Genomic DNA, 15,996 nt, shown 5'->3' with positions numbered 1-15,996 from the left:
ATTTTATCAATAAATCTATAAAATAATATAACAAACATGAAAAAATAAACAACACAAAAATATTTTACGTGGTTCGATAAACGTGCTTATGTTCATGGGTTCGAGGAGTCGTTTCACTATAAATCTAAGTTTTTTACTCGATCTCCTCATTCTCCCTCTCTTTCCTCTTTTTTTTACAATGGCCTCAAGTCTTTTAAATTGAAAAATCCTAAAAAAATTATAATCCTACTTAAATTACAATTGATCATATTATCCCTTATCTAAATTAGTAATTACATAAAATGAGAAGAATCCTCATAAATTGAGATTTTTTTCCTAATAAGATATAATCATTTTCAAATGATATCACATAACTATCTCGGGATACGTGTTGATGGTGTGAATGAATGATTCAAATGAGAGATGATTTTATCCCTTCACACTGATGACGACAAGTTGGTAGATGATATTATACATAAATACAAATAAAATAAAGTTTCAGGGTAAATTAAATGAGAATAAAATAAATAAAGTTTCAAGGTATTTTCACAATACCCTATTAAATTTGATTTTATAGAATTAGGTTTATTTTTTATTGGAAGTCAATGTCCCTTTTTGTTGGTGAATGAAGGATAAATTTTGAAGATGATTCTTCGAAAAACTCAAGGATTGAAGAATGAAAACTATGAGATTTCATTGAAAAAAGAAGCCTATTTTAAGAAAATATCAAAGATTATCCAATGATCAATTTCTTTTAAGGACCATGGTCAATGGGTTAATGGATATGTCATCAGTTTTTTATTTAGACCTCAATGATGTGTTGAATATTTGAGATAGAGTCGTGTTAGAGTTGTTAGATTATATTATTTATTTGTTTGTTTATTTCCTATTATTAGTCGATATCTTATTATTTGTAGGTTTCCTATTTTATAGTGAGTCTATAAAAACACGATTATTATGTAATTTCATTATTCAGTCTTATTGGAATAAGAAATCCTAGATCTCTTGACTTTCACAAGAGTAACCACTTAAGACACTGAGTAGAGTTTAAAATGGTATGGATTTTATCCGAAATCCAAGTGATCCGAATATGAATTTAGCGTGCTTGATTTCATCAAGTATATCTAAATTAAAATATGATCCAGATATGGGTTGATTTCCTTTTACCCGAGTTGGATTCGGGTCAAATATGCTTCCATCCCTATATCTGTCAAAATTCGAATGATATATTATTTTGCAAGATATGTTCTTATATTTTTTTTAAGTCACCTTTTATCAACAAACAACAATTGGGTGTATTGGTCAAGTCCTCTATTCAAAATGTAGAGGTCTTAAGTTTAAGTTATCATTTAATCATATTTTAACAATTTTATTTTAAAATAGTCTTAAACAGTTTAACATTATCCAACCCGTTTGACCCGAATCAATAAATTTGGTCGGATTGAATCAGGATATGGTTTTTATAAAAGTAATTAAGATATGGTTTTAGCTAGTATGATCCGAGCCAAATTCGGATCCGAATGTGAATATGGACACACTCATATCTGGGTCGTAACCGACCCGTTTTAAGCCATAACACTAAGCTAACGTGGAGGTGTGCACGAAATCATATAGGTTTTCCTCAAGACACGAGTGACAAGCATCAATGGTTCTATACACACCTCCACATCAGCTCAATGTCGAACGCAATGTTTTGCATAGTCACTTCAACATTTTCTTTTAGGATATCAAAATGTTTTCAATCTGAATGATATATGCTTGTTGTCGTTGATTGCTCTTATAGACTCGTGAAAATGAGCTAAATGGCTTCATCTTTAACCTTATTATGCTTCGAAAAACTTGTCATATTCAACCACTTGGCTATATTTTTTCGATAATTGGATGTGCTTCGTCACTTTTCAAGGGGCAGTGCGAGTGAGTGTGGGATTAGTCTCACACGAAGGGTAGGGATATCTACAATAAGCAACAAATATATATATATATATATATATATATATATAATATATATATATATATATATATGGGTCCCGTTCGGCACCTAACCGTTTACCCAACAATTTACCCAACCATTTTTGTCTTACATGGGTTAGAAGTTTTGAAATGGGCTGATTTTTTGTGAGGATGATCTCTATGGTGAGGAGATCATCTTCACCAAAATTCAACCAATTCCAAAACTTCTAACCCCATGTTTACAAGTTGAAAAATTGTGGACCGTCCATTTTTTGTAAAGCATTTGTGATGGGGTTAGAAGTTTTGGAATGGACTGATTTTTGGTGAGGATGATGTCCTCACCATAGAGATCATCCTCACCAAAAATCAGCCCATTCCAAAACTTCTAACCCATGTAAGACAAAAATAGTTGGGCTAATGGTTGGGTAAATGGTTGGGTGCCGAACAATTCCATATATATATATATATATATAGGACTAGGATCCGTATACACTTAAAACTATTCATAAAGCCACAATGTGTTTTGTCTTATATGGGCAAAAATGTTTGGAATGGGCTGATTTTTTGTGAGGATGATCTCTATGGTGAGGAGATCATCCTTGCCAAAAATCAGCTGATTATGAAACTTCTAGCCTCATGTTTACAAGTTGAAAAATTTTAGACCGTCCAATTTTTGTAAACCATTTTTGATGGGTTAGAAGTTTTGGAATGGGATGATTTTTTACAAGGATGATCCCCTCACCATAGAGATCATCCTCACAAAAAATCAGCCCATTTCAAATTTTTTTAATCATATAAGACAAAAATGTTGTAGCTTTATGTGTCTACGGAACCTGACCCATATATATATATGAGCCATTCGACACCAGTCTTAAAATCAGACACTTTACCAAACATTTTATAGCCATTGGATAAAATGCGTTCGAACAACACAGATTGAAAGTTGGTCGAACGTGCGTTTAAGTTACAAATTATCTATTATTTATAACGTTATCCTTTACGATTTATGTATTTAGTGCTACCTCCCCGCAACTAAAAACCCAAATAACATAACAAGAAGTTCAGTTCGACAGAAAACTCTGACCCTATTCTCTCTCGCTCTCGTTGAAACCCTATTCGAACGACTTTCAACTTAACCTCTTTTCTCTTCATGATTTTTCTCTATGAACCCTAAGGAAAGCTCAACGACAAGTATGCTCTCTTCTCTCTCGCGCGATTGTCTCTCTTCTCCTTCTCTTTTTTGGCTCAAAGAATCCTAACAACCCCTATATCAGATTGCTAGATCTCAGATGAAGCTCAATTGACAATCTCATGACATTTGTTATCAACTCGACTTCTTATACACAACTTTAGGGATTTTTCCTTCCATTCATACTTATGTGATGGATGAGTTGTTTGAGATGAAAGACGACGAAAAACCTTGGGAACTCAAGGACTATCTATCAACATGAAATAAGTTTTGATTTCTTGCAATTTGGGTGTTTAGGGAGTTATTTATTGGGTCTACCAATTTTGAATCAATTGTAAAATGGACAAATATACTTATAATTTTGAAATACTCATTTCAAATAAAAAAAACCCAAAATATATTCAGGATTTAGAACCATAAATATGTAAAAAGCAATTGTGTCGCATGAAGAATTGCATACACAACTTTTAGCTGTTTTATTTTGAATTATTCAAGCTTTGGTTTTGGAGTTTACATTGCTCGAAGGGGCTTGTTTTCCAAGGTATGTAAGTTGTACATCACGTAAAAGTTCATCACCAGTTGAATGTTTTTACATGTTCACTATGTCCAATTTTATATAATCTGGGTACTCTCAAGTATTTTGTTGATAAAGATGGCTTAACTTCTCAATTTACCATATTAATTGTATATTTAGAACGAACATGTCTAGATCACGTATTTTCTTTTTCTCTTGTTGGAAAGTAATAGAGATCCCACCACTTCAATAATTATTCAACTTCAACAATTTAGATTTGTGGATGCCCTCAATATAACGTGGGTAATTTTAGTAATTAATTATGATGGACATTAATGGTGTTTGGTAGTTACTTGTGTGATCAATTATTGTAAATTAAATTATTTTAGGAAAAAAAAGTAGTTTGTGTGTAATTTGGACACTCCTCTTGCCTATTTTGATTAAGAACAAATACATAAAATAGTTGTATGGGCATGTTAATGAAACATGTCTTTAGAGATGTCATGTAACTTATCTACTAATAATGAGTTATTTTAATCTTATTAGTGTAACTTATTTCATTAGTCATTTATCTGAAATATTATATTTTTACAAGTATTTAGGATAACAAAGTTTTATGTCGTTTTTGTTGGGAGTAGATCTGGGATATACACAACGTGAGAAGAATGTCATTAGTATACAAATAGATACATGGGTAGTTGTTTTAAAGCATTTTGCAAATTTGAAGAAACTGAGAGGCATCTATTGGTTTACAATCAACTTCACTATGGAAACCCAACAAATTCTCTGAAAAAAGGTAATGGCTAGAGAAAAAGTTACAAATCCTTGAAGAAAGTTAAGGATCTACAAAGAGTTCGCATAACTGCGAATGTTCGTTGTTTTACATAATTTTTCTTTTTGCTGTGTTTATATTTGTGTTAATGATGTATATGTTGTAGATGAAAATTCATAATTCGTAAGTGTTTCTAACTTTTGGGTTTGGACTCTTGTTAGATGTGTAAGATTTGAGTTTGCATTCCCTTGTCATGAAATATTCTATCATGTCAACTTTGTATAGATATTTTCTGTGTGAATGCACATTTCTCTTCAAGTGCCACCTCCTTTCATATTTCTTTATTACAACTTAAAAAAATTATCTTCTCCACAGGTACGAAGTCAATAAAAATTTCACTTTTTTTTTTTAGGTCAAAACATACAAAACAAGTTTGGGTTGGTCGGAATCTGACATTCAGTAATGGATGGAATTAGAATTTGATGATTCTATCCCATAAGAAGTCTACAATTAAACCGTATTTGGATGAAAGTATTACTAGGATGAGAAGTCCTCGTGTTGCATGGCTGTGAACACATAGCTCAGTTGGTTTGACACATTGCAAAGTAACTTTGAGGTTGTCGGTTCAAGCCCAACTTACAAAAAAAAAAGTATCACCAATACTGGATTCAGTGCCTAAGGATTGTTAACAGGATGGATAGAAACAATAATAGCTCACTAACCTCATCTACAGGACATAATTAGGTATTCAAATCAAGGCCAAACATCTGACGACCTCACTGAAGTGGAACAATGTTCCATCTCGAAGCAAACAAGGGCTACCGTTGTATTGTGGATCATGGGAATGATACCAGGCACTTTCTTTTGGCACAAGAGTAATAAGAGTAAATTGATCATTGTTAGTTGCCACCCGAATGCTCCCAATTGATCATTGTATCCATCATACTGGGTAGATTAGATCAAGTCTATCGTGTTGAGATTCCTAAATATTTTTCAATTATGAAACCATTTTGATCTTAAAAATAAATAAATAAAATCCTCGTCGGTGAATTTTTCATTGTGTTGATCATAAATAGAGATTATATCGTCCAAGAAGGAATCATTTTCGTCTGATTTAACCTTTTTGAGTTTTCAAGTTAGCATATACATAGGTCCCTAACCCCCGCAATTTGCCCGTTCCATTATTCCTCCACTATCTTCAAAAGCTAGGAATATAGTTGAAGCAGATGAGGAATTAGGATAGTCACATCATCTTCTTCCTTTTCTTAGGGGAGAGAGAGAGAGAGAGAGAGAGGCCTAACAACAACAACAACACAAAAAAAGATACTAGTATCCCTCAGCAAATTTATGAACAAAGATACATATAAATAAATTTACAGCGAAATCATCTAATACTATATCTCCGGTGGAATTCTAATTGCATTGAAACAGCCCTGTTCAGCAGTCTTTTAACAAAAAATGCACGACAGTAGGTGATGTGTTCTTGGATCCACCTAGGATGCCAGAAGCCTTCACCCATGTCTCAAGATGCTTGTCCCATGTATACAATCTTTCAATCTGGCTTTTGGGCTATATGCTCCAAAGATGAGGTGGCCTCTGGACAAATGATCGCGAATATGAGCAGGTTTAGACTATATGGTATGAGACTCAGATCATGCTTTAAAATTATACCTGAAAAGGATGCTTCATTTCCATCAAAGCAGCTATGGTTGTGAGCACATACTGCACAAGATAAAATATGTAAACAAAGCTGTGAAGAATAGCTTTGTCTGGTTGAGCATTAAGAATGTAAGGGAATCGAGATTCTTGTAAGAAATCTGCAACAAGCTATTCTGCAATGCATAAATAGCAGCTGGAAGGCCTGATGCAGTCAATGAACCAGCCAAAGTGCACTCTCTGCATAATTTCTTCAAACTGCCTTCTTTTGCTAGGAGAAATAGTGCACAGATAACCTATGGAACATAAGTTAGTAAAAAATATGCCTCTTGTCCATTTGAATATAGATTAAGTCATAAATTGAGAATGAAGAATCTATTGCTGGAATTCACCTATCAGGCTAGCTTTAGTTGTGCAGGTCCATCAGATGGAGCCAACATTGACAGCTAATTAACCCAAAAGGTGTACATGCATGGGTCCTAGGATTTAATTACACAAGGATTAATCAACCAACCTAACACCCTCACATGTCCACCACATGGAACCATGTCCAACACAGATTACCCCACACAAGCAAACAGATGAACTTGAACTTCCATCTCAAACTCTACAAAGAAGAAAATCAATTCTACTTTGTTTCTTCCTTTCATGACAGTTTGAATCCGACCTAAAAACAGGATGAAGCCCCTGGCTTCAATATCTAAAGTCAAAACGGAAACTTACAAAATAAAATATGAAAATCTAACCATTCATACTAAACATCATTATAAAGTTGATACAACTTGATTGATAAAAGAGGGGAGAAAGGCCACTACAATCATCACTATCAGATGAACACAATCAAATGTGCTTGTTTCTGATCTTCCCTTTACCGTGGCACTTGCCTTTTTTACCCATCTTCACTTTCTTCTTCCACTTCTTCCCAATGCCACCAACAGGCTTCAAGGAGCCCAAGTTCTGACCATGTAAGGCTCCATCTTTGACCATCTCCACATCTGTTACAACAAAGTTTTACAAGGTTATGGTTTAAATCCCTGAAAGATGAAGATGCTGACAGATCAATGTCATTTTACTTCATCATCAAGTGACCCCTTTGCTTAATATTGATATTAAGAGACCCCAGTGCAAAGCTAAAACTGATTCCTAAAGCAAACTAAAACAAGAGGGAAAAAAAAAAAAAAAACACAACCAGTCAAGGTACACATGCAGTATATATTTTTTTCTGAATAAATAAACATTTTATTAAAAGAAAAAACAACAAAAGACAAATTAGCAACATACAAAGCACTCAAGCATCATAAGGAAGATCCCACTTACAATAGCACTCTAAAAACACAAGGTTTCAAGGTTCCCCATGCATGATCCCCATTATTTTAAATATATCATACTTGTTCATGTCATGTCGATAGCTATGAAATACTCATGTACACAACATGCAGACATAAACCATGAGCAGCAAATTTAGAAAGGAGTATAAGGGATATAATAAAAATTAATATATGGGGCGGACTTGGCGAATTTATAACTCTCTTTGGACACTATTTTCTGAATGAGATTTCATTTATTGAAGGAATTTCAAGAAAGCTAAGATAATGGGCTTGTTGAGTAATTGGAAGTAGATACTCTACAGTGGTAGTTGAAGGGAGAAAGTGAGTTTTGAATAGAAGTCTAAAACACTAACAAGAATTTGGTTTATAAAATGGTCCTGGGGTCAACCAAAGGCAAAGGCATCTTTGCAATAATGAATTTCGAATTTCCCATCTACCATAGATATGGCCAACTCCAAGGCCGCACACCTATGAACTCTACTTCAATACTTCCAAATTTGAATAATAATTTCTTCAGTGGCATGGAGTGATTCCTTAAATGCTATTGGACAGGTGACTAGTAGTGCAGAAACACATTGGAGATTTTCCAAATCACATATATTTAAAGACTGATTAAAAAAAATACTCATGGGAGTTGGCTAGCAGGTATATATCCTAATGCATGCATATGCTAATGAAAGCAAATTGCTACATTTCTTTGTTATTCATTTTTTTTATTAGTGTAAAAATTTTATTAATGGAAAATAGAGGTGAGGCCGAGGTGGCCCCTATACAATATACAAAGCAAAAAAAAACAAAAAAACAAAAACTAAAGAAAAACAGATCCCGACAACACAACAAACTAGCCAGCCCCCGAAGAACTTCTCATTATAAAAACAAAATCTTCAAAAAAGACTAGCAAAATCTTTGTTCAGTCTGTCCACCAGAATAATAACGCCAAAATCTCCGAGATGACCTCATGCAGATTCTTTTCCTCTCCCTCAAAAACCCTTCCTTGTTATTCATTTAAAAAACAAAACAAAACAAAAGTAGATACCAATGTATCTATAGCTTCTAAGGTAGGGAAGAGATATGGTAACGGGATGTTATGGATGCTCTAAAATTTACATTTGTATTTAAAAAAATGTTCCTCCTTTGCCATCTATAAAAAGCTAAAATGTGAAAGGAAAGAGAAATGCCCTATTTTTCTTTCAATGGTTTTGGACTCATTGCATTTTATTATTAACATCAGCAAGGTGGTAATTTGAGTAGTTAAAAACCCTTTCTGCCATTTGATTTTTTTTGGGTAGGTTTTGGGTGCTTTATAGAGCAAAGCAAGATGGTCCTGTAGTCTTGGTAAGCTTCTATTACTTCACTTTTCTTTAAAAGTCATCTTGTTTTCTTGCTTGGACTGAGCTTAACTTGCTGCATTTCACGCTTCTCATATAGGGTTGGCGACATCCTTGGGAGGGCCATGAAGATCACTCTCATGGGCATGGACATGGACATGAGCCCGAGGTATGCCACTACTAACTAGTGCTTGGTATAAAGTTATGATACATCACTTAACTAATTTCTAGTTGATTTGAGTTGAGACTAGGTTTAAGAAATGTTCCATTTGGTTATAAACCGTTAATACTGAAGCACACAGTAAACTAATCCTATGGCGGGTCTATAAGTCTCCTATTTCTTTGTATATCATTGTCCTTATTATTTCCTTTTCGTTGCCACCATTTGTACATATATCATTACACTCATGTACACATCTGCAATTTCTATGAAAAATTAAAGAGGCTTTATATATTACCATCAATTACTACAATATTAGGGACTGGTTTGGGGGGCTAAGAAATGACGTAATGGGAGCCTACCCACAAAGATGCGATCAGGACCTTCAATGATTACAATGTATACACACTAACAAAAAATGCTACCTGAATTGGGATTCAGATCGGGGAAATATTTAATGAGTAAAAAAGCAATGCAACAAAAATTGGGTACCAAAGTTCAAAAGAACAGACCTCAAAAATGATACCATCTAAAGCCATTGCATTACTAGCCTCCTCAACAGACCTGTCCAAGTGTCTAACTCAATGGAGATGCCTCATGATCGCTTTCCATGTCCTGACCCAATTCTTGAATATCATCATTATCTGTTAAAAAGGAAAAATTATAAATAAGACTGTACAATAAAAATAAATGTTTTAAAAAGACATTTTTTTTACAAAGATACTTTCACTTACCTTGGGTTGTAGAACATGTCTGCTTTTTATATGGATTTATTCGTTTGTCGTGCTCGAATGCCTTACATGATGCACACTTTCGTTTCTTATTTTGTTGGCTCAACTCGATACTATTTTTTAATCTACCTGTACATTCAACCTTTTCTTTGCCTTTTTCATCTTTCTTCCTACCCTTTATTTGCAAGACATTCGGGTCCAAAGTTGGGGATGCATCAACTACAGCTTCATGTTCTAAAATTTCATCGCGTCGAATTTCGGAAATTTGTTTGGATAGTTCATTTAAAGTATTCGTGAAGATTTCGTATGCCTTCATTGAAGGTGATGCAAAACTAGCCAATGTACTAGCTTGTTGACACATATTGCTAAATCTCAATGCAATTGACGATTCTTTCCCATCAATCATTACTTGTGAATCCATCACCCTAAATTTATTTGCCCATTTCCTCCATCTTCCAAGAATGAAGTGTGACGGTATACTATCAATGTCAAGACGAAAAAATACCTTTAGAAAATGCCGACATATTATTCCAACAAACTCAAATTTCTTACATTCACATGTACCCTCGTAAGTATCCAAATTTAACTTCAACACAAACTCCTCAGACTTACCAAACTTAGTTGTCACCCGATACATATGAAATCCATCATCGATTCCCATTTCTTCAACTTTAAATCGATTCACTTGTAGCCATTCTTCTCTGAGTTTTTCAAACATACTTTTAGTATACACTGTTGCAGCATGTTTCAGAAGTAACTCGTCATTCTTCACACAACGAAACTTTTGCTCTGATTTAAAATCTTCATCGGTCTCATTTGTAACAAGTTTTTTCAATGCTTCCTCATACTTAACTACAAATTCTCTTAGATTTGTCTTCCATGTAACGAACCTGTCAAAGAATGCATTAATGCTCTCACTAAGGCCAGTAGTAGTCATGCCAGCAAAAAAAAAGCCCCGATTATAAACAGGCACCCAAGACTCCCGCAAATCAAATAATTGTTTAAGCCATTCATTTCCTTCCAATTCATACTCTACAATCAAGCTCTTCCAGTTATTTTCAAACTCTTCTCCCGTGTATGTCGCCCAAATACATCTCTCTAATTTACTTTTGAAATCACAAGTTTCAAAGTATTTATAAGCCAACTTCTCATGAAACTTCTTCATAATGTGCCAAATGCAAAGGCGATGACGTGTGTTGGGAAAAACTTTAGCAATCGCATTCCTTATTGCCAAATCCTGGTCAGTGATCATCGAGATTGGATGACGTCCTCCCATAGCCTTGAGCCAAGTCTCAAATAACCATAAGAAGGTCACCTCTGTCTCATCTTGTAGAAGAGCACACCCAAATTGTATAGATTGAAAATGGTGATTTACTCCAGTAAATGGAGCGAACGGCATATCATATTTGTTTGTCCGATAAGTCGTATCGAATGTCACCACATCACCAAAATATTCATACGATAATCTAGACCTTGCATCCACCCAAAAGAAATTTGTTGCCCTCATCTCATCATCGCATTGTATTGCATAAAAGAATTGTGGATTTTCAGCCTGTTTTGTTACAAAGTAATTCAATATTGATTGTGCATCCCCTACCTCCAACTTTCTATGCCTAACATTCCTCAAGTGATTGTAACAGTCTCTACCATCAAAGCCAATTAGATCTCCACCAAGAATGGTTGGTACTTTAGTGATTTGAATATTTTCTCTTCTGAATGTTTCCACTAGATCCTTAGCTACTCTAGGCATACAACGGTTTGATCTCATCTTTATTCTCTTCGATGGTGTGACTAGCTTGTGATTATGAGTATCGTCGAAAACAGACACTTTCCATTTTGCGGTCCATTTGTAATCGTCTACAATACGCATCATAGCCTTACATCCACATTTAACAGTTGAAGAACTTCTTCTGATTATTTTATTCACGCTTTCATTCACAGTTGTTGCTTCAACATCTTTTTTTTTCGCCTTATATTTGCCTTGATGTGTGCAAACATATGTCATTCCAGTTATCTCATTTGAACCTCGTCGACACTTAGAAGTTGTTTGAATACGAATGGAAAATCCTTCTTGATGCCCGTAATCTTCATAATACTTCTTGGCTTCTTCAATTGAATCGAAGATCATCCCCACATATGGTACATTCAACTTTTCAATATTTTTTATAGGATTCTCGCAATCAACACGTTCTCCACTATGTACTTGGATTCTCGGTGAAGATACCATAGTTTCACCAATAGTCACTTCCTCACACTTGTCAGCACCAATCGTATCCATGAATTATTTTCCCTGATACATTAAATCATAATCGATGCATTAAAGGAAGATTCTTCTTAGTGATAATTACTCTTTGTGAGAATAAAATCCATAATACCAAAAATTTGACAGCCCATAGGACAGGCCATCTGGCAGGCCATAGGACAAGCCATTTGGCAAGCCATTGGGCAAGCTATTGGATTTCAAAAATCTGTTAAAAATCACTCAAAATCTTTGTTATCAAAGATATTTGATTGGATTTCATGATATTTCATGATTTGGTGCTGATTCTAATGTAAAAAAATGATTTAAACCCTAAATAATGTTTTCAATGAAAGAATATTAATTACATTCTCCCTAATAAAAAAATCCTACAAATTAGAAATATATAAACTATCTGTAACCATAAAAAATCATAACCCTAAAAATCAGAAGCAAAAAAAAAAAAAAAAAAAATCCCTCATAAAAAATCCTAGCCCTAAAGATAAATTAAAACAAATCAGAGATATAAATTCGAAAAAACAAACAAATTATTAATGGTGGAGGCTCGATTTTTCTTGTGAGGCAAAAAGGATAAAACATTGGCAATTTTAATCTAATTCAAGGTATTTTTCAGATTATCCAAAAATTATCCGATTGGATTTTTGTTATAATCCTATCTATTTGTGTTGAGTGTTGTGTTATCCGTCTATGTTCCTAGGTGTCACGTGCTCACGTATTGTGCCCCAGTTCGACCCGTGACCCTCTTATATTCATAGTTGTGTCCCTTCCCCCATCAGATTGGTCTTTTGGGGTGAATGGTTGTCAATAATTGGCAATCCTAATTGAGAATCAAATGAAATGTTGCATCAATATATATCACCACAATTCACCTATGTATAAAGTGTGTTACTGAATCCACTCCTACTATGCCGAACTGTGAATTGGAATGAAGCATACCATTTCACGATTCAATTCATACTGGGTTGATGTTAAAAAAGAAAAGGAAAAAAAAAAAAAAAGACAGTCCATTGTTATGTTCAATACTAGACGTCTTGACATTTTGATCAATATCAGAGATATCCCCCATTTTGGATTTTGGTGAATATTAGAGATAATTTTTCAATGTACAATGGCTAGATTATTAGTAACACCTGGTGAAAAATTGTTTCATTATCAATAAAATGAAAACCAAATCGGAATAAAAAAAAAACCCTAAATAATTCTCAATTTTTTGTCTTCATCAAATCGGAAATCAAATCGTCCATCTCAAAATTAATATAAAAAGAGTGATGGGAGGAGAGAGAGAGAGGGAGAGAGAATACCTGTCTTCGTCGAGAGGGAGTTGCAGCACACGTGAGCGAGAGTTGCAGCGAGAGATGGAGAGGCTTTTTACAGCGAAAGAGAGAGAGAGGGAGGTAGTTGCAGAGAGAGAGAGCGAGAATGAGAGAGTGAGAGAGAGGGTGGAGAGGGAGGTAGTTGAGTAGAAGTAGTTGCAGCGAGAGCGAGACAGAATGAGAGAGTGAGAGAGGGTCGATTTTTAAGTTGAGAGAAGATGAAAGAGAAGAGAGAACTCTCTGTCTCTGATATTTTGGTATTTAAGTCATTAGGGAGGTAACACTAATTATGTAATAATTAAAGAACTATGCTGTAAATCAATTGATTTTATTTAACTTGATCTAGCTCTAGCTGATTCTCTCCCCAAAACCATTAATCTTTTAACCTTAGGTAAAGTTTTTAACCCTCTTCTTTAAGCTTAAGATTTTACTTCTTCAACGTTCAAAACTAAAGAACAATCTAGGATTTTTGGAGAAATAAGCATTTTGGGTAATCAAGGGTTTCAATAAGATACTGGACTGAAGATTCAAGATTTTTACCTCCATCTTCAACCTTAAGATTCTATTTCTTTTCAATCTTCAAATCTCAAGAACAAGATATGATTTTAGATGAGTAGAATGATGAATTTTTTGATAGAAAATGAGGAATTTTTTATAATATATTGAACAAGATAGATCAAAGACGAGGTTAAATAAGTTCAAATAGTCTACCCTAAAGCTCAACAATTTGAAGATGACATATATTTGGGAGAAAGATAAAAATTAAGGGGTTTTGGCTTGAGGTCGAAGACAAGATCATTTTACGTTAGTCTCTTATACTAAACCTAGGATAAGGAGAGCATGTTATCGATCTGAGAATACATGGCCACAACGTAGATAGGCATGTCTAAATCATCCAAAAAAATTATCTTCATCTTCATAATTTATGTTATATCTACTTCAAATTTCAGGCAAGATAGGATTTTTTAAGTATAGAAGACATGGAATTTTGGGTAAAAATAATCAAGGTTTTTCTAAAGTTTGTCAGCATGGGTGAAAATTGACGTATTAATGATAAGGTTGAGTAGATTTAAAATAATTTACAATATATGTTTAAGAGCTTGAAGATGAAGGATTTATGGGAGATAAATCAAGGTTTTTTTTTTTTTTGGTTAGAGGTTAAATTTGAGAGCACTTGGACAGAGGTCAAGGGGACATGTCATTAATTTGAAAGTATAAGGGTATCTCAAATTACCAAAATGTAAAAAGGTATATCTAAATCACTTTTTCTTTTCTTTTCTTTTCTTTTCTCACTTTTTAAGACTCAAGTGTATTTAAATAGATGGACAAAAGACTTCCCTACTTGGTGGTTTTTTTTATCAAAGGAACTGAGAGGGAAAATTAAGGAAAAATTTTCTTTTGCAATGAGTCTTTTTTTGGTTGACTGATCATGGAGAATTGATTATTAACGCTCGTGGGAGACCTCGGTCATTTTGCTAATCCTCAAGTTTTCGAGGAAGAAAATTGTAGACCCAAAAGAAACTTTTCCAATCACTTATGAGAGTGAACAATCTTTCAATATGATAATATAGTTACATGTTTGACTAGTCTTTGATATGCACCAACTGCAAAGTTCTTTAAAGTAGACCAAGGAGAAAGAACTTCTTGGCCAGGTATTTGATGAACATAGAAGGCCATTGCTATATTGAAGCCATTAGATTCTTGTGAGGAGTTTACAGTTCGATTACATGTTCTTCCTTAAATTATCTTTTCAGACATTATTTCAATATGATTATCGACAAAAAATTTCACAAATCTACCTCGAGATTCGTGAAATAAGATCACAAATACTATTTTATTAATTTTGATAAAGATGAGAGAACAAATATCAATGTTTTCCTCTAATTAACAATCAAATACAAAAATAAAAATGGTGACGTGTGTGTAACTTTCTTCTCTTTGGGCTTCACGAGTGATTGGCTAAGAAGATTGCTTTAATAGTAGCTTTGTTGTGATTGATCTTCTGTAGAGTTTTTGTGTGAATTTCTTACTTATTTATTTCACGTTTGATCGACTAAGAATAATTTTTGACTTTCGGAGAAGGACTTTAGGCATGATATTCTCTTTAATTGGAGTTTGAGTCTCTTGAAGAACTCTACTTCGTCTCTATAGGAGGACTTAAGAACTTCTTTTTCTCTAAATAGAGAATTTTTGTCTTTTAAAAGAAAGTAATTCTAGTCCCCTCCAAGTGAGGGAGATTTTGGAATTTATAAACTTAAGGATAATTTAGTTTTCCAATTATCCCCCAACTTAAAGAGTTTTGATTGGTTCGTCTAAAGGCTAAATTAGTTCAAATCCGAATTTTAAGTATTCTATGGATTGTTAATGGGTCAAACTCATTTATTTGGGTGTAAAGTCCAATACTTAATATTTAGATCATTTGACATTGTTTAGATCATGGCTTTTATCTGCAAAAACCCATAACCTAATCTTTAGTAGGCATGTTCCCATTTAATGTAGCTCATTTTGATGTGTGGGTCCATTTATATCTTTTAAGGACTTATTTTGATTTATAGAATTTGTGAGGACTTTCTTAAAATTATCATGTCTACAATGATTAAAGGAAATTTTGAGATTGTTGGTTTTCTTATGAGTCTTTTAAATTGATTCCACATTTTAGATCCTCCATTAATTAAAAATCCTTCAGTAGTTCTAGGATAGATTATATCCTCAAATCTATTGTTCATTTATTACAATAAAAAAATCCAAAAATTCTTGGTTTTTATAGTTTTAAAGGTGCTAGCAATTAATCAAACTACAACAAAGGATACAAAGTT

General features: G+C 33.8%; 1 protein-coding gene across 1 annotated transcript; it reads right to left on the bottom strand.

Annotated features, from left to right (window-relative positions):
- Window positions 1–6,647: 6,647 nt before the first annotated feature.
- On the bottom strand, window positions 6,648–13,424 carry LOC147398521 (protein FAR1-RELATED SEQUENCE 5-like). Its single transcript, XM_086447753.1, has 4 exons — window positions 13,169–13,424; window positions 9,611–11,897; window positions 9,389–9,520; window positions 6,648–7,055 (listed from the first exon to the last, which is right to left on the bottom strand). Exons 2-3 carry the CDS (start codon window positions 11,883–11,885, stop codon window positions 9,453–9,455), a joined length of 2,343 nt encoding a protein of 780 aa, XP_086303879.1. The 5' UTR covers window positions 11,886–11,897; window positions 13,169–13,424; the 3' UTR covers window positions 6,648–7,055; window positions 9,389–9,452.
- Between the last annotated feature and the right edge of the window lie 2,572 nt (window positions 13,425–15,996).

The sequence above is a fragment of the Akebia trifoliata genome, chromosome 7, assembly GCF_017979445.1.
Source record: "Akebia trifoliata isolate Shusen 1 chromosome 7, ASM1797944v1, whole genome shotgun sequence".
In the NCBI taxonomy this organism is placed as follows: Eukaryota; Viridiplantae; Streptophyta; class Magnoliopsida; order Ranunculales; family Lardizabalaceae; genus Akebia; species Akebia trifoliata.
This window is presented reverse-complemented; position numbering and strand designations above follow the sequence as displayed.